The sequence below is a fragment of the Pagrus pagrus genome (genome assembly GCF_965226575.1).
Source record: "Pagrus pagrus genome assembly, chromosome: 17".
Taxonomy (NCBI): domain Eukaryota; kingdom Metazoa; phylum Chordata; class Actinopteri; order Spariformes; family Sparidae; genus Pagrus; species Pagrus pagrus.
In genome coordinates, this window is record NC_140201.1 from 2022462 (window position 1) to 2046247 (window position 23786).

General features: G+C 42.6%; 1 protein-coding gene across 5 annotated transcripts in view; it reads right to left on the bottom strand.

Moving 5' to 3' along the window:
* Positions 1-13896: 13896 nt before the first annotated feature.
* col14a1b (collagen, type XIV, alpha 1b) overlaps positions 13897-23786 on the bottom strand; it is a 166030-nt gene continuing 156140 nt past the window's right edge. For 3 of the 5 annotated variants that reach the window (XM_084379990.1, XM_084379993.1, XM_084379989.1), the window contains 6 exons: positions 21389-21424; positions 21093-21159; positions 20552-20740; positions 20356-20433; positions 20103-20258; positions 13897-16333 (listed from right to left, as the gene is read on the bottom strand). In XM_084379990.1, the coding sequence (XP_084236116.1) occupies positions 16041-16333; positions 20103-20258; positions 20356-20433; positions 20552-20740; positions 21093-21159; positions 21389-21424 (819 nt within the window). In that variant the 3' untranslated portion in view covers positions 13897-16040. Of the gene's footprint in view, positions 16334-17945; positions 18159-20102; positions 20259-20355; positions 20434-20551; positions 20741-21092; positions 21160-21388; positions 21425-23786 lie in introns of those variants that run through there. The other 2 variants (XM_084379992.1, XM_084379991.1) reach the window with 2 other exon arrangements.

A 23786-nucleotide genomic window follows, 5' to 3' on the forward strand; every position in this document is an offset into this window, starting at 1 on the left:
TTACTCCAATTTAAAGAGCGCCACCTAGTGGTCATCGGGCAAAATTTTGAACAGAGCCTTAGGGCCTCATAGGGAAGTAGGATCCTGAGTTTGAAGTCATTCGGACACACCAATGTGGAGATATGCAAAACTTCCTGTTATGAGCGAAATCTGCAGGAATTTGTAATTTAATAAGTTGAGTATTTTTTGGTATATCAAAATTCTTTTAATAACTTTTTGTCAGGAGGGTCCACAGATGCTGTGTGCAAAGTTTCGTGCAAATCGGTGAAATTGCCTGGGAGGAGTTCGAAAAAGTAGGTTTGCGACATTTTGCGAGCTAGCGAAAAAAAACGGTAGGCGGATATGGGCGTGGCCTATACCCAGAGATTCAGGAGGATTCACTGAACGCGTGGATATAAGGATTTAGAATGTGCGACAAAGTATGTGGGAGTTATTAGGCAAAACGCACTTTCCTTGATAACAGCGCCACCTAGTGGTGAAAATTCACAACGACGACAGATTATAAAATTTTTCGCCAGGTGTGACGTATATTCCAAGTTTGGCGAGTTTTGGGGTATGTTAAGGCAGTGAAAAATGCGATCATTTGGGATAAATAAAAATAATAATAAACATTACAATTACAATAGGGACCTCGCAGGTTTCCTGCTCGGGCCCTAATTAAAACTGCGAGCAGTGATGTACGGGCCCTCGCAGTCCACGCGTGTCGGGGCATGCTGCCGTCGGGGCTTGTTCATGCAACAACTTCCGTTGAGTAATGAAAAGTGAAGGCAGTCAAGGGAAAAACGGTTTTGTCTTGATAACAGCGCCACCTAGTGGCAATTTTTGGTGTGTGAGTTACAGGGGCCAGTGTGTACCACCCCAATGAATTTCATATCCATAAGTATTATGGTGTGGGCACAGTGCCAAAAACAAAATGAAACTGCCGCCAGAGCGCCACCTAGTGTCGGAGCGGGAAGACCTTCGTCAGCCATCCTCAGGAGGGCATTTGCAATAAGTGTACCAAGTTTCATGTCAATCAGACAAACGGATGTGGAGATATAAATTACTTCAATTTAAAGAGCGCCACCTAGTGGTCATGAGATAAAATTCAGTACAGAGCCTTAGGGGCTCATGGGGAAGTAGGATCCTGAGTTTGATGTCATTCGGACACAGCATTGTGGAGATATGCAACACTTCCTGTTTTGACCGAAATCTGCAGGAAATTGTTATTTAATAACTTGAGTATTCTTTGGAATATCAAAATTCTTTTAATAACTTTTTGTCAGGAGGGTCCACAGATGCTGTGTGCAAAGTTTCATGCAAATCGGTCGAACTGCCTGGGAGGAGTTCGAAAAAGTAGGTTTGCGACATTTTGCGAGCTAGCGAAAAAAAACGGTAGGCGGATATGGGCGTGGCCTATATCAGGAGATTCAGCAGAATTCACTGAACGCGTGGATATGAGTTTTTTGAATGTGCGACAAAGTATGTGGGAGTTATTAGCCAAAACGCACTTTCCTTGATAATAGCGCCACCTAGTGGCGAAAATTCACAATGACAACAGATTATAAAATTTTTCGCCAGGTGTGACGTATATTCCAAGTTTGGCGAGTTTTGGGGTATGTTCAGGCAGTGAAAAATGCGATCATTTTGGCAGAAGAAAAAAAAGAAAAATAATTAAAACTGCGAGCAGTGATGTACGGGCCCTCGCAGTTCACGTACGTTGGGCTGTGGCGCCGTCGGAGGCCTGTGCGCCCAGTTGTGTGCTTGGCCGTTGGCTGTGGAAATGTCCTACCTAAACGGGATTTGTGTCACACAAAACACAACAGTGACATCTTCAGTGACTTCCTGTGTCCAGTGGGTGGCGCTATAGATATGACATAGTATTGATGCAGAGACGTGTTCAGGGCGAGCCCCTCTACATGTGTGAGCAATTTGATGCCGATGGGAAATTGTATGTTGAAGTTATCAGGACTTCCTGATTGATGGCAAAAGATTGAATTTGAAGGAAAATGGCGGACTTCCTGTTGGACTGAGGGTATGTGTCCAAGAGGGTTTTTTGTGCGTCTGGTGATGATACATAAGGCCACCGAATTTGGTTCATGTACGTGCATGTAGGAGGCAGGGCTTCAAATTTGAAATATTCCAGGGGGCGCTATGGAGCCATTTAGCGCCACCTGCTCGTCATTTTTGGTGTGTGAGTTACAGGGGCCAGTCTCTAACACCCCTATGAGTTTCATATCCATAAGTGTTATAGTGTAAGCACAGTGGCAAATAAAAAATGAAACTGCCACCAGAGCGCCACCTAGTGTCGGATCGGTATGACCTTCGTCAGCTATCCTCAGGAGGGCATTGGCAATGAGTGTAGCAAGTTTCATGTTAATCCGACAAACGGATGTGGAGATATAAATTACTTCAATTTCAAGAGCGCCACCTAGTGGTCATTGGCCAAAACTTTGCACAGAGCCTTAGGGGCTCATGTCGAAGTAGCATCCTGAGTTGCATGTCATTCGGACACACCAATGTGGAGATATGCAACACTTCCTGTTTGGAACGAAATCTGCAGGAAGTTGTCATTTAATAACTTGAGTATTCTTTGGAATATTAAACTTCTTTTAATAACTTTTTGTCAGGAGGGTCCACAGATGCTGTGTGCAAAGTTTGGTGCAAATCGGTGAAATTGTGTGGGAGGAGTTCGAAAAAGTGGGTTTGCGACATTTTGCGAGCTAGCGAAAAAAAACGGTAGGCGGATATGGGCGTGGCCTATACCCAGAGATTCAGGAGGATTCACTGAACGCGTGGATGTAAGGATTTAGAATGTGCGACAAAGTATGTGGGAGTTATTAGGCAAAACGCACTTTCCTTGATAACAGCGCCACCTAGTGGTGAAAATTCACAACGACGACAGATTATAAAATTTTTCGCCAGGTGTGACGTATATTCCAAGTTTGGCGAGTTTTGGGGTATGTTCAGGCAGTGAAAAATGCGATCATTTGGGATAAATAAAAATAATAATAATAATAATAATAAACATTACAATTACAATAGGGTCCTCGCAGGTTCCCTGCTCGGGCCCTAAATATTGACCTCTCACTCAGCCAAGTGAGACAATTGTGCCCCAGAACTTCAAAAATAAAAACCTCAGGTGAATCAAACCGCAGGAGTCATTGATCGTTTTTATTCACGTGCGCTCATTAATCAGGTGGTGACTGCGTGTTGCAGCCCCACAACAAAAACAGGAAAACGAGCGACACACCCTGGGAGAGAATTTGCATATCATCGTGGTTCAGACAAAAATCATCATGCATGTTAAAAAGAGACATAATAAAAAAGGGCTATCAGGATCACAAAGAGGCTTTTAGCAGGTTTTCAGCCTCACAGCGGTCATCAGAGTTATAATAAAACTGTAGTAAACTTTCAAATTGCATGTTGGAAAGCAGAAACAGCACAACAGACTGCGCTCGTGTGGTTTTCTTCTTTGTCTCGTGACAGGATTGTTTGCAGCCGCTGGCCTCCTTCCTGCGATTAATCAAATGGAGCCGCCTGAAAAGGAAAAAAATAAAAGTCATTATTTGGAGTCACAGTTCAGCACGCTGTGTCGGCCGTCTGTGCCGAGGGGCTGTGGGAGGCTCTCCTAACGCTTTCAGAGGTTTGTGGAGCTGTTTCTGAAATAACACAGGGGTTTGATGAAGTGACAGTTTGGGTTGTTGTATCATTAGGTTAATATGTCGTACAGACGGGGTTTACAATAAAAACACGAGGGATGTGTGACCGAGCAATATAAAACTGTGTGTGAGATATCAGCTGTTAAAAGGCTGTTAGGAGGGTTCGTTCATGACAGTTACACTGTGTTATAACTCACTCTGTGCTCCGACCTCAAGAACCAAGAGACTACATGATAGTTTTGTCTGTTCAGATGGTCACTGAGTCAGATTAGGTGATTATAGAGACACGACACGGTGTTCCCCGAAGGATCCTCATCTTTGACGATCCACGTGATGTCACCTGGAAGAAGGTGTGGAGATGGACTTTCTGCCAGAAAGGAAGACGGGTGACGTGAAGCACAGGAGGAGCTCGACTTCCTACAGAAGCTCCAGAAGGCTCAATACCGGAGCAAGACTCGACAGCGGCTGATTCAAACCACCAGAACATCACCGGTACCATCCACAGAGCATCAGTGACATCGGTGAAGTGAGACGTCTGCACTGAGCCCAAAGATACTGAAGGACAACAGCCACCCATCCACAGTCTGTTCAGCCTGCTGCCGTCTGACAACAGATACAGAACCACCAGAACCACCAGACGACAGAGCAGCTTCACTCCTCAGACTGTGAGACTTTAGTTTTTTAAACCCTCGTTTAAAAAATGACAAATACATTTAGCTTGTACCTTGTATAAAGAGCTAATCATACAAGCGTGTTTCACTCTCGTAATTTGACCCATTCTGTCCGATGACATTTGGAAAGTCCAGAAGAGCTGCACGATCAAATCACTTTATTTCCATTTAAGTTAGCTCAGTGCTAAAACCGGAAGTTAGCCGGCTCGTTTAGCAGAAATCTCCGGAGGGATCCGGGTCACTTTATACCCAGAAAGTCGAGATGCTTTGGGCTTCATGAGCATTTGAGCAGCTTTCATAGGAACGATCGGGGAAGCCTCCAGAGCTGTATGAAGGTCTTCGCTGTTCGATCCATGGTATGAAGGTCTTCACTGATCCATGGTATGAAGGTCGGTTTTGTGCTTTTCAATTGAAACCTAAATCAGGCTGCTGGGGTTTGAGTCCCATGAGAAACAAGCAGTCAGTGAGAAAGTGACTAAAGTTTTCCTCAATCTAAGCAAAGAGTTTTAAGGCCTCTTGTGTCAGTGGATGTTGCACATGGTGGACCAGCGGGTCGGTTACTCGGTCTGTCTGATATCAGGTTGGACACAGTTTGGGTTGTTGGAGGGAAAGATTAGGGTTAAAATAATTAGTTAAAGTTTTGGTTTCACATTGGACACGAGCAGCGACCTCCTGGGTGAAAGGTTTTCCGGCAGGAAGCCCTGGAGACAAACATGGCGTCCTAAAAGTGAAAGATAAACGGACTGGGACCTTTCCTCCGGTTCACAGCTCCACCTCAGGAGCCCAACAACATCATTCCTCCTTCACTTTACCTTGTGAAGAGCTCCTGTTGGTCGGCGTCATGTGTTGGAGTTTATCAAACTCGTCTTTCTGTCGGCCGTCATCTGCTTTGATTCATTAAACGGGACAAAACCAACAATCGTCTGGCCCGACGCCCGTTTTTCAGTCCAGGCGCTCTACATCTGTCAGACTGATATTTACACTGCTGCTCGCATTCTTGCTTTCAGCCATGATGTCTACACAATCTCCACTGTCTTCTCATATTGAAATAAAAAGAGTTGAGTGTGTCCTAAACAAAACAAAATGTCTGAAGGTCGAAGACAGAACCTGCTCAGAGTCGTCACACCTGTAGAAAACCGTCCTGCTGCCTCATCTCTGCCTGTTTGTCTTCAGAGTTCGACACCATGAATAATACAAATGAGAATAACTCACATTAACAGACCGTCTTTCTGCATTCTGCATTCACATTCGGACATTAGGCCGATCTAACTAATGTGAAGGGCTGCAGACTTAGAGGCCTCGTCGCAGACCTCAGGGAGCTGTCGTACATGTACATGGAGGTTATGAGCGCTGGCCCGGAGCCTTCGGGGCGGTGCTGCTGCTCACATCCTCTTTGCTGACTTTGTGTCTCGGCCAGAAAGTCAAAACCTTTTTTTCAAGGGATCAGAGACAAAAACTGCTGAGAGTCTTGGTTTTACAAAACAGTGAACACAACCTTCACTGCAGCTCCAGACAAAGTCACCAGCAAACGACTTACACGTGACTCCCGTTTATTTCTGCTTCTCTCCATAATAGACAGCAACATACAGTATATCATGCTTTCTTATTAAATACTGTTGTAACAAGTAAATTAAAAAAGGGTGGCGACAGAGTCGAGGTTGTTGGAGGTCTGCTCGGTTCCTGGTAACAAGAACGCAGCCGGAATAAAATGTTGGAAGTTTACGTTTCTGCAAATCATCAAAACGTTCAAATTTGTGAATTGAAATACCTTTTTTTGGTCACGGCTGGAAGATGTCCGGAGGTCACCCTGAAAACAGCTGGTTCTGTCGCCACAAACATGACAGGAGATGTCCCGAGGTCTGTTTTCACACTGACACGTACAAACTCAGATGTATCAGCGGTTTGCAGAAACATGTTGATGGTGACAGAAGCAGCTGTTTTAAGCCCTGTTTTAAAACCTTTAAGCTTCAGATTCTTTAATATAATAATTTTTAAATCATTTTCCATTTTCAAGACGAACGAACCCTCCAATCATCGTTCTCCATCAGAGTGAATTTAATAAAAAATCATTAAATCGATGATTTTTCCATCTGGTGGTAAAAACTCAGCTTCTCCTTCTTCTTCTTATTTTCTTGCAGGTTTCAGTCGAGTCTTCTTCTTCGTTGGTGCTCATTAGTGAGTCACCTGCTTCACTCCGGTGCTCCTCCTTGATCGTTTATTCATTACGAGGAGGAGGACGAGAGCGACGTGCTGTCTGGACACATCTACATTCAAATGAACTGAGGATTCATTATTAATACGCACACACACACACACACACTCGCGCACACACACTCGCACACACACTCGACCTTCCTCTGCTGCAGTGAGTGTCAATAATTACAAACATCAGCGCCTCTGCACAGTATCTGTGTTAATTCAGTGTGTGTCTGTGTGTGTGAGTGTGTCTGTGTGTGAGTGTGTGTGAGTGTGTGTGTGAGTGTGTGTGAGTGTGTGTGTCTGTGTGTGTGTGTGAGTGTGAGTGTGTGTGTGTGTGTGTGAGTGTGTGTGTGAGTGTGTGTGTGTGAGTGTGAGTGTGTGTGTGTGTGTGAGTCTGTGTGTGTGTGTGTGTGTGTGTGTGAGCAGGGGTTTATCAGATTTTGCAGGGTTGATCGTCCCGACTTGTTTACACTCAACCTTTCTTGTGAGCTGACGATGCAGAGAGAGCGCGGGGGGAGTTCTGTGCTCGGCTGCCTCGTCTCTGTTTCTGTGTTTATTCAGATCGGGAGCAGAAGCGAAGCTGCTTCACCTGCTCTGCATAATAACATCCACCTCGAACCCGTGGGCTCATTTACACACAGATGAGTGTTTATAAAGCTACAGTATCGTAACACAGAGGTGAGTCTGAGAGTCCGGGCGGGAAAACTACAACATCTTCTTCAGTTCGTCCCTCAGCTCTGATTTCTGACCACTTTACTCACCAACGCTGCAGCGTCATCAGCAAAGTGTTGAAACAGCTACAGCTGATTTATATATTGATATTTCTTGATGACATGGTATCGAATGCACGCAGCCCCGATGACCCCTCAGCTTTATGGAGCTTTGCAGTGTAGCATCACGTTGACACTATAAGTTGAAGCCGAGGAACGAAATACTTATTTCATGTCCGGTGTTTAAAGCAGATGGACGTTAAAGGAAACGTTTCGTAGTCCACCAAACATTTCTGGAGCTTCACAGTAAAACCCAAACACCTGAAGTATCTGGAAGACAAGGAAAAGAAAAGATAAAATGTCTCCGTACAGCTCGTCCAAGTCTTCACAGGCTCCCAGAACCCAGATGGATTTGAAAAGATGTTATTTACATTATTTTACAGCTGAAATCTACTGTGAGCTAAACACAGCTCAACTTGGGATCTCAGCGCTTCCAGAGACGTCAAACAACGAACCGTATCGCGCCATTTTGTACAGCGCATGACATTATCCCAGCACACACCTGTGATTGCAGAAGAAAATGGCCGCTGTTTGAATACGGACTTTGGCGGTGCTGAGGGCGCGGCTGTGCCAAAGTCCTGACAGCTCGTCTGACGTTTCTGAATCAAACAGACGGGAAGTCTCGCTCTCTACAACACGGGACCTTTACATGAAACCTCACAACACAAACGAAATGAACAAACGGGACCAGGCATCAGGTCCGATCAACAGACAGACAGAAGAACCAGCTGACAAGGTGTGTACACATGTCTGGTGACTCACTGAGGCGAGTCTGGGTTTCAGTGGAGCGTCAGATTCAACGAGAGACGTCTTCTTTTATTCCCAAACGTCCAGTAGATCTTCAGTCAAACATTTAGTCCAAAACACAATAATCTGCTTCTACTTGAGTAGAAACTAACTTACATGCCGTCCTGTGGCCTGCAACAGCCAACAAGTGGTTTCAAAGACAGGAGACACACTTCTTTAAGACTGAAGCCTTGAAATTATGCAAGTTTGTGTCAACTTTCTCTTTGAACAGGCGTTTTTTTGTTTCTATTGTAAATGAAGAAATAAGGATCTATAATAAGTTTTTGCCCCTGTTACTCTCAGGCAGTGTTTCAGTGATATTATTATTATTATTACATTTGAACTTGGAGCATGTAGGACGATATGTTTGGGGCAGTTACAGGCTTGTTTTTGCATCAACAAATAAATAATCAGTGTTTAAACTACAGATTAATGACAGAAGCACGAGCAGAGCCTCTGACTGACTGTAACCTGTCAGGAGAGCTGAGCGAGATGTTTAGGATCATTTTTTACATAAATATCCAGGAAGAAGAGCGGGTTAACACACACACACACACACACACACACACACACACACACCCTTCAGTTGGTGGACGCAGCTGATCGGAGCAGCTAGAAGTGTTTGATGCTCTTGTCTCCCTCTCAGCTCACATTATAAAACATCATGCTGTGTTAACACGTAACAATAAAAGTCTCTCTTCTGGACCATCAACCCTCGAGTTCACATGACGATGATTGGCTGCATTGTTTGTGTCGGTGTGACGTGACTCAGCTCGGCTTCAGTCACATGGACTTTATTTCACGGTAAATCTGATCGAGTGTAATTCGATTTGCCAGATTTGGACTCAAATGTGAACCGCATGTGTCGGATTAAAGATGATTTCTCTCCGGGTTATAAATACCACACACGGCATCTGTTTTGAGCGCCACGTTCGTTATGTTAATTCGTGAACTATAAATGAACAGGAAACTGTCTTTGTGGCAGCGAGTCTCAGAGCTGGAGGTGGTTTCATGTGGTTTCTTCTGCGTTCACGTGAAGTTCAGCTGAGGTCGACTGAGAATCAGCTCGGCTGTCGGTTCATGCGAGCTGAACAGCAGATCGCTGATCATCAAGAACTTTTGTTTATGATGTGATAATTATAATTTAAAGATGATCATTGGATCGTTAAGTTACCAACACAGTTCTCCAAGATGGCTGCAGACCTCTGACCTGCTGATTGACAGCTCATTTGACCAGTCAGGAGCTCGTATGCCCGCCCTGTGGCCTGCAACAGCCAATGAGTGATTTCATAGACAGGAGACCCACTGCTTGCTCTCTCCTGAGCCAATCACACGCCAGCCTCCGGATGATCTTGTAGCCAATGGAAATTGATTTATTCACTTATTTAAAAAAGTGTTTCTCTTTTCCTTGTTGAAGCTTCTTAAAACTGAACTTTTTCTCAGTTTTGTTTGGGAAGAATAAAAGCGAGGCGATCACGTTGTTCTTTGGGAAACTGACCTGTTGGCATTTTTCATGATTTTCTGATGTTTTATATTTAAATTACTTTTCAATCATACAAACTGTTTTGTTGAAGGTCCCACATGATGCAAACTTTAGTGTTAAAATGTTCAAACAACACATTACTGTACTCTACTTTTCTCTGTGGCCTGCAGCAGCCAGCAAGTGGTTTCATAGACAGGAGACACACTCCTTGTTCCCGCCCCCTCTCCTGAGCCAATTACACACCAGCCTCCAGATGATTGACACATCATGAAGCCAGTTAGATTTCAAATCCGTAAATATTTAATTCAAATGAGTTTTAAAGCCCTAACTTTGGAAATGATGCACGTTTATGTCATGTAATGATATTTCTCTTTAAGCAGGCTGTTCTGTCTGTGTTTCATATTCACAATTTTAGTGTAAATAAGGAAATAAAGAACTTTAATGAGTTTAATGCCTTGATGGCATTAGAAAAGCAGGTTTTCTAGGTAAATCTGAGAAGTTAAAATAAAAAAAAATGTTGTTTATGTTTTAAAACAAGTCTCCAGCTCCTTCAGTCACAACGCTGTTTTGCTGTGAAGCTCCAGAAATATTTTGTGGACTACGAAACTTCACCTGACTTTCAATCTGCTTGGAGAAAACGACTTAAATTGTATTTTTTTTGGGTGAACTTTTCCTTTAATGCGTCACAATTAATGTAATATATTGATGTACAAATATAACACAGTAATATTTCATGTCTGTCAACTTAAATATGTAGAAAATCTTCAGAGTCTTTCAGGTGTTTTCATCACGCTTCACTGATGCAGTTCACACCTTCACCACCTGAGGGCAGCATTGAGTCAGTGTAGAAGCAGCTGGGAGGTTTGAACGTGTGAGCTTCAACATCAGCTGGAGGTAAAAACCAACCAATCAGAAACATGTGAGACTTTTGACCTGATCGTCTCCTGAGTGGATGTTTGGTTAAACTCTGAAAACAGAAATCGGAAGAAAAAGATTAAAACATTCACAGGTTGTGTTCATCACGTCTCAGTTTGTTCTGATTCTAATAAAACTCATCAGATCCGAACAAAGATAAGCGACATCTTCTTCCCACATTGTAATTTAACTGTAGAGGTAATTATAATCAACCTCATCAGAACCAAAGAGCTCTGATTACTGTATTTAACCACTCTGAGCTCTTGTGTTGATGACAGGATATCAACACAAGAGCGTCCTCCACACCAGATATTCAGCAGCCAACAGCTGTGATGCTTTAAAGGTGCAGTCACGTCTGTTTTAGTTTTCACGCCGGAGAAATCACAGGAAGCAGCGAAAAACTTTAGTCCCCCCGACTCCACAGAAAAAGGATCCGACTGATTTTTCCACGACAGCATCGGAAAACTCTGTTTATTTTCTGTATGTAAATCGAATTCATTCAAATTTGTGAGTCCACATTTAAGTTTCAAGTCTCAGAATCTGGGGTCGAACCAAACAATTAAATATCAACTTCAAGCAGTTTCAAGCACTTTTTCTACAGAAGTCACAGCGAGAACTTTTTTATTTTTAGGCTTTTGTGTGACTTCACAATATATTTGCATCGAGCCGAGTTATTTTGGATCAAACACATCGACGTCTTCGTCCTCCTCCTGGTCTCCTGCTGCTCCAGTCGCTGCGAGGAAACACAACAATAGTCCTTAAAAGAAAAATTCTGGCCTTGACCCTCGCAGGGCTCCGTACTTTTCAAACTTTGCAAATACCAAATTAAAATTCTAACTTTATTCAGGGACTTCCAGCACCTGTTTGAACCTCACACATGTATAATTACGACAGACACTAGAAAATAGATGGCGTGAAACACAAAAGAGCAGAATGAGTTTATTCAAAAGAAAGAAAAGAGGGAAAATCTTCTTTTTATTAAAGAAAACTTATTTTTTACTTCAGTTGAAACTGGTGTTTGAAGTGTTCTGAGTTTTTACAAAGTGTGTTTTCAATGTGACAAGTCTGTGTTTTATGCTTCTTGTGTCACAGGAGACAACAAACAGAGAAATCTTTACCTTAATGAAAACCTGAGAAAAGACTCGCGGTGGAACAAAAAGAGGTTTCTGTCTGAACGAGATGAAAGAAGTGAAGTGTGCTCGTGTCTGTGCGGTATCTTCTGTCGGTCGGGACGAGTCTGAACAGAACCTCTTCGTCCTGCTGATCACAAAAACAAACATCACACACATCAAATGAGAAGAACAGAGCGAAGACGCTGCAGGGAGGTTATTTCACCCGAGGGGGAAATTAAACCGAAGAGGAATCCTGCTCGACTGTTCAGCGCTGTCCTCAGCGGACCAATGATTTAATAATCAGTTATTTAACTCCGTCTTCCTCTAATTACATCTTCTTCCTCTTTCATTTGCTTTTAACTTAATTTACTTCCAGTTTCCTCTCAAGTAGTCAATGATTTTCACTTTCTTACATCGAGCTGAAGTATCAAACAAACTTCTTGTTCATTTAAATGAAGCGCAGACGGATGAATCCAGCTTCACTTCTTTAAAGGTGAAACTTTACATGTGCTTCAGCTTCAGCTTTGTTTAGATGTTCTTTATCTTTTATTTCACACGTTGCTGACTTGACCTTCACACTGACTTTAAAGTGACATTCAGAGGTGACACATTAAATCTATATGTAGAGATTTGATTGTTAAGAATCTGAACATAATTCCACTTTTTCCTTCGATGACGAGAAATAAAATACAAATCACTTCTTTCAATATTTTACAACTGCCGAGTTTTTATCAGTTTTTTCCAGATCTGCCAAAAGTCCTTTTCTCTCCTCCAGTAGTTCAGATACTTGAGTAAAAACAGACTCCAGTAAAAGTAATAGAGTACAGGCTCTGACATGTACTCAGAGTATCAGAGTAAAAAGTCTCCCTCTGAAGGACATTTGTGGTCAAAGCTGACTGAAGCTCACGTCATACTAATGTAATTCAAACACTGTTGAAGTCAAAGGTAGAGTCAGTCTGACACCAACAAACTGAGGTGAAAGAAAAAAATCCCTCGTTGCTTTTCATGTGATGGCAGCGCAGAAATGTCCTAAACTGGTTTCCGTGGTGACGCAGGAGATAACTGATTCACATCCTGTTGAACCCGAATGAATCACACACTCATCCACCTCACCGCTTTCACTTCCTGTTCTCACACACACACACACACACCGAGGCGGCTACGACGGCTGCTGCAGCGTTAACGTTCAACAGTTTGTGACGTGGGAAACGTTTTCTTCTTCGCTGCACAATCACTCGTTCACGTTCATTACTTTTATATTCTGATAAACTTTATATGAATATCAAAAAATGACATTTTCACTTGAGGTAAACGAAAGCTGTCGGATGTGACTCTCATTCCGTTTTCACGCCTTCGACCACGATGGCTTCCTGTGACGGCGCTGACTGATGTCGACTCTTTGTGGATGGAAACTATTTTTAAGAAGTCAAAAGGATGAAAGAGAAAGTGCTGAAGTGACGACTCGATTAAAAACACATTAAACACTCACACATCACAAACACTCTGCAGTTTAATCTCTGACTTTGGTAAACAGAATTATTTTATGGCCTCAGTTTCTGATTTGCTCGTTCCTTCGATGAAAACTGAAAACAATTCAACTTGCTGATAGTTGAGTTCTGGAGGGAAACTGCTGATGAATGAATGATTCATGTTCAGGACAGATTCAGGAAGCACGACATCGATGTGTCAGTCCGTTCAGTTTGTTGACCAAGACGACCTGCGAGAGGCAAAAATGTCTGATTTTACTGAAATCTACGACAGAGAAAAGACATTTGTAGACAGATTTCTGTAACGACTGCGCGTCTTTGAGGTACGTTGGTGACAAACAGAACATTTGATAGAAACCTAGTTTGGTAGAACCTGGTCCAGACGCCACAGGACACACCAGAGGTCCAGTGTGGTTCTGCCTCAATGGGTCAGAGCAGCAACATGTTTCAAACGAGTTGGGACGGGAAAACACCTATTTGGATTTGGTATTAAGGAGCGTCCTCGAAAGCAGGGCTGGGCCGAGGTTCACCACAGGACCGTATAAAGGAGATTACTACACGGGTTCAGAACCAGCTGTCAGTAAACACACATACATCCTGTTCTTGTTTCAGAACCAGTGCTGTTGACGTTTGTCTCACGACGCTGAGGTGTGATGTTGAACTCTGCAGCTCACCTGCTGGTTTCCAATCAGCGTCCTGCAGCTCGGCGCTGGTGTGAAGACTTCTGCTTCCTGTTTCTCAGATTAATTAGAGCTCAGAGTTCAGTCTCAGCGCCTGCTGAGGGACAGCGACACATTTAAAAACAGTCCACACAGACAACGACGACGACGACAAGGGTTGTACTTCAGTTTTATTGTTCTGAGAAAATCAATACCAAGTAAAAAATAAATTACTTCCTTGATTTAAATTTTCAAACATCTCCTGGTCAGAGGGCGTGGAGGGAAATCTCAAACACCGCGGCCTCGTTTGACTCCGTCCTCGTCGCAGAAACACTGAACTGAGTTTCAAGTGTGCTTGAATCTTGGCTAAAGAGAAAACGTGTCCACGGGAGAACACACGAGGCTCACCTGTCTCCACACAACTGGACTTCCCTTTATATAACTGATCTCCAGCGATGAAACACATGTAAGAAATCAAAACGTAGAAATGAATTCAAACTCATTTCAACTTCAAATGGACTGAGCTGCTGTGTTTCTGTGCTCAGGTATGAAATAATGAGACCTGTCCCGAACAGCTGACCTTAAAATAGCTTCAAGACAAAAGTTACAAATGGAGGCAGATAAACACAGAGCGGGAAACAGCCGCCAGCCTTTAAAAACAAAAATCAGTTTCATCCCTCGACAACACCAGAAACCTGACGACTAAACCAAAACACACTCACTCAGAAATATAATAACTGTCGTACATCAGCTGTAATTTCTTCTGATCGACCTTCTCGTCTACAGAGCAACATCAGTTTGAGCTTAATTCTGTTACAATAACTAGAAAAACTGAAGGAAAAACAAACAATAATCTTCGTGTGTAACAGCAGAGATTAAACAAAATGATACATCTCATGGTAAATAGACAATAAACATGCAGAGCTTTACATAAATAATGTTGGTTTTAAGTGGACGTAACAGAAGCTCGTTAAAGTCCAACTCATGATGTGTTCGGACCGTTGTGGTGAGAAGTGTCAACAGTTACTGCAGAACAGACGCGAACGCATCACTTCCTGTCCTCCGATCGTTAGCAGGGAATTTAAATTGTTAGTTTATGGAGAGGAAATATAATCTTTATGTTCAGCTTCAGTGTGAGTATCTGGCTGACTAAAATATGACTTTAAGTATTTTAATTACATCTAAATGTTCCTTTTGTTACATAAACTTAAAGTAAAGTGTCACATTTCTGCAAAGTGTTTCCATCCTGTTGAGTCAAAGTGAATACATTAAAGTAACGCAGACTTTCACATAAGTTTTACTCAGAGGTGGTGAAGTATATTATATTAGTATATTTTTCAGGTATTTGTACTTTACTCGAGTATTTCTTTGACTTTCCCGCTCTACACCTGATCACAAATATCTGAACTTTCTCCTCCTCACATTTTTAAAACAGGTTTGTTACTTTAGTTTAAACATTGACTCAAAATGATAGAAACGTGACTTTTTATATGGAGTTAAAATACTTAAAGTCACTGTTTTAGTGAGTACTCTTTTTGTTCTTACTTCATAATGTCGATGATGACAGGCGCAACAACAACAGAAATGAAGCTCCAATCGTGATTGTGTTGTTGTCACATGTTTTGAAAACAAATAAACTTAAAGCTGAAAGGTTTCGTCACTTCGTATCTGAACACTGTAAACTTGTGAAGTTGAATCTGTTCTGCAGCCGCTGTCACACTCATCACAGATCATACACACATGAACTCCACCCTAAGCAGACAGATAGATTTTAATTGGTAATTATAACCTTGTTTTTAATGTATGTGTCCTGATGTTAGCTGAGAGCTCTGGAGTCATAAAGCTGAAAGGTTAAATGATAAAGTGATCACCTGCGTCTGTGTTTCAAAATGTTTCCAGGATACTCTAGTGAGACAGTTCGGAGGCACTTTAACCGACCCGGTGAATAACAAACAGCACAGCTGGAGCCTGAAAGCAGGACTGGCGTCTTGTCTCCAATCAGTTTGATGACAAAACGTTTGAGACATTAGGATTTGATCGGAGTTAACGGAGAGACGTCTGTGAAATATAAACCCGGTGAAGCTCAGTCCATTTTCAAACAAAAATAGCAAAAACGAATCAGACATGAATCTGTTTTCTTGAAGTTAATTCAATAGCATAGATGAGTTAAAATCGTCCCCACCTGAAACCCCCACCCGCCCCTCTACGATGTCCATAAGAAATCCTCTACATCAGGCACTTGTTGATTAGTCCGTAACGGCTCCAAACCGCCCAATCAGAAACCGCGAGCGGCCCTGCGTCCTCCAATCACCTCCTCTCATTTAATTAGTCCAGACAGCGTCTTCGCTCCTCTCTTTAGTCTCCTCTTCGGCTCGACTGTCTCCTCCTCACCCCCGAGGCTCCGGGCGCTGCGGTGCACGCCGGGGGACCTCAGCTCCACGTCATCCAGGGCGAGCGCGGGGTCGTCAGGGGCGACGGGTCGCGGGGCCGGGTAGTTGGGCTGGTAGTAGCGATAGGGATCGTCCTCCTCGACCTCGCCGTAGTTCTGGAAGACGTTGGGCGGCAGTTGGACTGCAGAGAGACGGCCGCCATCAGTGATATCCTCACCCTCTGCGTTTCCGACCAACCAGTCAGCGAGCGAAGCCAGAACACCGGTCAGACAGGCAGGCAGTCAGTGAGCGCCCAGAACAAAGATGGCCGACACCAGCCACCACAGGAAGCAAGGTTTCGGATTGGTTTGTTGGGTTTTGATTGGGTTAGCGAGACAGGAAGAGGGGGCGGGACAGGAAGGAAGGAGCAGGAGACACAGAGGAACAAGAGTTACCAACGGTTACCAACGGTTACCAACGGTTACCACGGGTTACCACGGTTACCAACAGTTAACAAGGGTTACCAAGCGTCAGGACTGAAAGCAGAGTTAGAGGGGAGGGTAAATTTAGGATTAACAACTGCAACTGAAAAGTTTGAGTTCAATGGGAGAAATTTTGTGCAAATGTGATTAGATGTGTTAAATATTAATTCACATTCAAACCGTCCAGTTATTTAGATTTTCAAGTGGTACTTTTCAAATGAAAGGTTTCTGGATACGTGAGGTTAAAACAACGTGCAGCATGTTTATCTAAAAGTTGTCGTGCAGATTTTTCTAACGTGTTACGTGAGTTTATATAAAGTCAGTGGAGCCTGTGGTTTAAAAAAGAGGCACCGGACGATCGTAATCTAGAAGACAAAGTCAGGAGAGGACGATCGTGTCAGTGTGAGGTCAGAGTACAACAACTGGACACAGTCCTGTTCATCCAATCAAAGGAGAAGGCTGATGATATTCTGTATATTTACTTTGTTCACAAATCTCATCAAAAGACCAAAACCAACAGAGAATGTATCCACGAACAAGTGCTGTGTGGATAGAGCCTGATATATCATCAGGTGACACTTTTATCTTTAAAACAACCACAGAGCTAAAACAACGGTTCAGCGTTCACAGGAAATCATTTTCTAGTTTTTGTTTACAGTTTGTCAGTTGTTCTGTTCTGTTATTGTACTTTCTTGGTGACTGTTGAGCTCTAACACCATTTTGTTTGTTACCAGCTGGCTTCTTTACTGTTTCCTGTTTCACGGCTGACTCCTACCCAAAACCAACACATACCTCGCAGCACGTCACCCATCAGAGTGTTTATTGGTCCGGTGCGGTGAAGTGCATTCTGGTTGTTGTAGGTTTTCTAGCTTTTGAGCAAAAGAGATTACCACAGCCCAGTTTAATGCCAGGGCTGCCTTTCCAGCTGTGAAGTACTTCTTGAGGTAGAAAGAGTTTCCACAGAGTTTCATTAGAAACACGTCAGTGAGCCAAACTGTTCTTTCACTACCGTGAACACACAGTTTGGTTTGATAAAAACTACAGCGAGCAGCTGTTTTATTTTATTTCACTGAACCTAGACTGTTTATTCATGAGGTGTTTTAAAGATGTTGGTCTTTAGGAGGAACCGGTGGGCTTGGATCCACAGACAGGAAGTCAGACATAAGTATTGAGACAAGGGCTAAAACATTGTTGGTTTTAGTCTTTGGATGGATTCATTTACAATAAAGTAAATATAGAATAGCACCAGCCTTTTCTCTCGTCTATCTGTGAAGGTGTTGGATTAATGGATGAATTCTTGTCATCACAGCTCTGTAGCTGAGTGAACGACAGTTCATCTGTTCAAGGATGAGAAAAGTAGAGAAACAGAAACTAGCATGACCTGTTTAATCGCGTGTATATAAAAAGAGAAAAACGTCTTTTATCTGTTTTTCTATTTCATTTCAGATTTCTGACATTTCTTGTTTGAGTCTTTCTTCCCTGTAAGTTTGCTGATCCACCACCTAAAGCCTTAAAGCTACCTATCCCTGCTGCTGTCACTTCCAGAGTTTATGAACGTGGCTCAGTATTCACTGAAATACTGTCCTGAGGGTTTGTGAAGAGGAGCAGATGTAAAATGAGGCGCCGACAGACACACAGAGAGGAGAGACACAAACACAAAGACACAACATGCAGACGTTACTCACATGACCACCCTGCAGGCTGCGAGCTGCGCAGCACCTTTCAGGCTGCTGTGTGACCTTTAACCTCAACACACACTGAGGTTTAACACAATCATGCATTTAAAGGGTAAAGATGATCCATGCAGGGTTTTCTTTGGTATCAACTCTTTAAATATAATTTCCGACGTGCCAACAGTTGAGTTGTTTGGACGCCGGACATCAAATTAACACTGAACAGATTCAAAAGCTGCTGCAGCTCTGGTGTGGACATGAAAAGTCATTTGTTGCACTTCTGCTGGTGTATTTAAAGATGATGTGTGTTGAAGAAAACCCTCCAGGCAGCATCTTTCACAGCGAGTGATTAAACCCACAACACTGAGATATTCAACAGAAAAAAGTCATTAAAAATGAAGATGCAGAATTCAGTCAGTGATTTTGTCGTTATCATTCTTGGTTGATGTGTGCAGCGGACCATGCAGCTGCAAACAGACACTGCAGGAAGATGAAGCTTAAAGGGCCACTTCACCCACTTTCTCATAATGTTAATAACAGAGCAGGTTTGGGTTGAAAATCTGATTGTAGATCATTTTATTTTACAGCGCTGGTACTATTGAATCTTATCGTATCCTTTAAAACACGCGGTATCTGAAGACGATCTCAACTGCGATTTCACTGAGACTTTAACCCTTTGAACTCTGCAACAGATATAATCTGCCAGTTCCTACATGAGTATTTTTTAAGTATCTTCAAATGCTTCATATCTGTGAAATCTGTACAACCTGAGCCAAAAGGTTATCTAACATTTTTCTCACATTTTACTGAATTAACACATGATCCAAAAGATTTTTAAATGTAGAAACATGAACTAAATATTTATTAACACCTGACAACTCATTTGAAATGTGTAATTATTTTATTTTTTGAGATATTCTCATTTTTATGAGCTCAAAAAGAGTTCAAAGGCGTTTTGATAAAGAAACACAGTGCCCACAATAGTATTTTTCTTTTTTGTGATGTTGTTTCGCGGAGAATCTTCAAATTCTTCATATTCTCTCAACTACAAAATACACTTATCAAAACTACTATTCCTCTCAATCTCTCCCTGACAGCTTTGAACCTTTTTAACCTTTTGGGTGAAGTGGCCCTTTAATGCTGCGACTTTCAGGCAACTTTAAAGAAAAAATTGCGTTTGTGTGTCTGTGGTTTATTCAGCTTGTTGTTTGAGTGTAAATGTTGCACCAAAAACAAGCACAAAGTCTCAAATGATATTTGAAATTGTGCAAAATTTCAAAATCGCTCAACTTTGAGTATCTGAACACACACGCCGTCGGTACTGAAGCAGAATTCTGTATCTCAGCAGTGATCTCATTTCAAGGTGTTTCACCTTCAAATACAGAGTGTGGGACGGATGAAGCCTGTTTAACTCGGTGGCAACTTTTCATCATGAAAAGGAGCCGACTGAATTAAACATCACACACGATCACTTGATGACCTTCAGTCCAAAAGAACCTCTCAGCACTGAAAAGCCTTCATGCGCAGTCAGACGGTTCATAATGTCCACGTGTTTAAACAAGCTGATGCCTTTTCAGGAAGATACTTCTAGAATTAAAGCACGGAAGTAGATTATTTTAAAATCTTAATCTTATTTTAAAAAACGAAGCTGAATGTTTATTTCTTTGTTAGTGCAGGTCGTGTTAATCTTATGACAACCTCGACACTCTGTGGCCGTGCACATCCTCGTTACTCTTCAGTGAAACATTACTAACAAAGACAGAACATCGTCAGAGGTAATCGTCACTGATGACAGTTCAGGCTCATAATTGCTGTAGTTTTAAGTCTAACGCTGTATTTAAGTGACCCTATGTACCTCCAACATTGTAGCCCACACAGGAGTTCGGGTCGCAGTAGCCGGGAGGGCCAGAGGAGCCGACAGGTCCGGGAACCCCGGGTCGACCAGGAGATCCAGGATTTCCAGGTCGCCCTGAGGAACCCTGGTTGCCAGGTCTGCCCTGCCCCTGGGGACCTGGGGAGGGGGGGGGAAGAGGTTGTAAAAAAAATGATAAAGACTAGATGGAGATCTTCTGCTGAAGAACAGGGGACGAGTGTGTGGTTTAATTTACCAGGGGGTCCTAGAGGTCCTCTGGGGCCTTGGACTCCGACACCTGAAGATCCTTTCTCCCCCTTCTCTCCTGGTTGACCTGGAGACAAACAGCTGGTTCTGAAACATTTGCGGGGCAGCGTACTGGTGGACCTGCATCACTGTCGCTAACTGGTGTGTATCTAGCCTGGTTGTGACTCAGTGTGTCTCTTCTTCACCTCTTTCTCCTGGTTGTCCGCTCGATCCTGGTTGTCCATGTGAGCCGGGTCTCCCTGGAGGTCCCTGTTCTCCCTGAGACCCTGGAGATCCCGCTCTCCCCGGCTCTCCTGGAGGTCCTGGCACTGTACGGACGGACACTGGTGGACTGGGTACCTGGTTCAGGATGGAGTTGTAGCGCGCCATGTGGCCTGAAAACAGGAAGAGGGATGAATTTCAAGTGACTGAGCCAAACTGGATCTGTATGTGGGTAAAAAGGTAAGAATCATCATGGAACTGGCTGTAAATATTGACTAAATGTATGATCAATAGGCTGAAGAGAAACAGGCTTGATCATATGCAACTGTTCCCTAAAAGTTCATGACATCCCCACAACTGATGTCAAACTCAGTTCTATCTCTACACTCGTGAATTTCCTTCCTGATAATGAATTATTTAGCTGCTGACGGCAACCAGAGCCTAATAAACTAAACCTTTGTCCTCAAACCAAGTTTTAGCCCTCAAAAAAACTGTGAGGAATAAACAGTCAGTGTTTCTACTCACTCTGAATGAGCTGCTCGCAGACCTGCCTGGCGATGGCCTGAACCGACGTTGTCGACTGGAGGTCACCCTGCAGACACACGAGCAGAAAGACCGGGTATGTTTTTATCCTCACGTTATATTTAACTAATCAAATATTAAACTATTTTTCTATTAAATTAACAGACAATGAAAAAACTGCCCAACTCTCTGTAAGAAGTAAAATGATTTCATTTAAATCTTTTCTATTTTTTGGATCAGACATTTCTGTTTACAAGAAATCACAATACACTGGTGAGTAAAAGAGAAGAGCAACTTACCCGTTCACCTTTCTCCCCTTTGCCTCCAGTAGGACCCTGCAACAGACAAAAAACAATGACAAGAGGAAAAAAACAAGATAAACATGAAGGATTTAACACAACAGACACGACCTGCTCAGACTTTATGGATCGTGGTGAACTCCTCAGGTCGAAAACCAAGAAAACAGAGAGCGAAGGATCGTCCAGGCAGGACGTCGGCCTGATCATCCGTCACAGAAAGCAGACTGTTCTCTCTTCACCTCCTTCCCTCTGTTTTCCTTTCTGCTTTTTATTGACCCACTCTGATTAAATTTCAGGTCTCTGTGATACTGTGTTGCATTTCTAATGAAGGAACTGTGGTTCTGAGTGTTGCAACACTGATATTTGCTTCGTAAGACTGAAAATTTACAACTTGATTGACTTTATTTATTCCCTCAGAGGTAAATCACACATGTACTCAATCACTTTGCGATATTTAATCTCAGCGTGCTGTTTGATATTCTATTTATCTGTTGTGTAAAAATAAATAAACCAACAACAAACAACAAATCAGAAGAGATGTCATAGTGCTCCTCTTGGAATAAAGCCACAGGAACCTTCAGCTGAGGGGACTGGAACCTTTTTGTTAAAATGTAAAAAGATGTAAAAGCTGAAAACAGCGGTAAACGACCGACTGACAAAGTCTTATTTTGTGTTACGCCACTAAATTCAGCCTTCAGTGGACACAATGATAAATGTTTGGCCTCCATCAGACTCAATCCCAGCTTGTAACACACACGACAGATGGTAAATTAAAAGTCAACGAAACGTCCTCTTTTGTCTTGACGCACCTCTCTTCAACGCTGAATCTGAGCCGTTTAAAAAACAATCTCTATGCAAACGGAGCCATTACCAAAAACTGAACTATATTTCCCTCCAGTAAGTTCACATTGAGACCTGCAACAGACAATCGTGTGGTAATTAGTTAGGGAGGCCTCTTTGCAGTCCGCCCACGGATCTGTAATTACATGCTTGACAACAATTTTTCACAGCGATGCAAAGTAATTTGTCAGCAGTTTGTTTCACCTCCCACTGAATCAAATTTTTTTTTGGCGGCGCAGTCGAAATGTGGTTCTACTGTCTGTGAACATTTCATTTAATCAGGAGGACGTGCCCACGCTCAGAATGGTCACATTTGTATACAGACTGACACACAATCAGCTGAACGAAGGCTACGCAACAGATTATAGAAAAGGTGGGACGGTGCCCAAGTCTGTCGAGGCGACAGTTTGATGTAATTTCCTGTTTCCATCGTGTGCTGCTCTCATCCTCAGTCCCAGTTAATTCAAGCAGGGCTTCACGGCCCCACAGGACATTTTAAAGGGTTGGTGTGAGTGAACGTGTAGGAAGCTAAGTGATGTCCTGCTGTGGACGGGCAGCTGCACCTAAAAGAAGGTCGGCTGAAAATACATATATAAAAATATATATAAGTTCAAGGTACAAACAACTAATTGATGCTTTTTTTTTTTTTTTGCAATAATCAGACATGAGAAGATTTTGTATATGTATATTTTCTATTATCTTACTTACAACTTGTGATATTTGTGACATTTTGTGCTGCCTGATGAAGGCCTCAATGGCTGAAACGCGTTGCCATGCGTGCCATCTACAGCAGGTAACACACCGACGAGGGATAAGATCGGTATACAACCCCACATCAGAAGACTCCATCTCTCACTTTAAGCTGAATAAACCTTTTAAAAACCCTCATGGATTTGAAGGAAAATTCATCGTCACAAAGATGAAAACAGTTTTGTTTTCCTGTCTGTGGTTCTCACAGGACAGTCACGCTGCAAAGTTATGGTGATCTCACAGACCATGATGCATTGCTGTAGATTAAACTAGCCAGCAGTATATAAAGGAGTGAAAATGAGCTCAACCTTAATGTGACACACACACATTAATGCTGCAGTATTAATCCAAAAACATCAGATACAGAAACACTGACAGTTTACTGCAACATGAGTACTTTTACTCTTTACTTTACTATTTTGCTGATAATACTGAAAAGGATCTTAACACTTCTTCCACTAATGCATGATATATTCATTGTTAGATGGGAGCACAAGGTCAGACGGAGTGGCACTCCCTAATCGTCTGAACATAATCTTTTCATGTTATGTATGTTTTCCTGCCCTACACCACTGAGACACCGCAGATACTTCTGTGCGTTTAGCAAAGCTGCTTCAAATTATACAGCAGATGATTCAGTATTTTCCTCATTTACATTTCAGCAAATTCTCCAACGCAGCGAGATATTTAGTCGACAGCTGCTGCTCGGGGAGCCCTCAGAAATCTAATTAAGCAGTTTAGTGCACTGATTGTGAATCTTTAAAGGGAAAATCACTACGCATCCACGATTCTATTATTTTCCAAACCC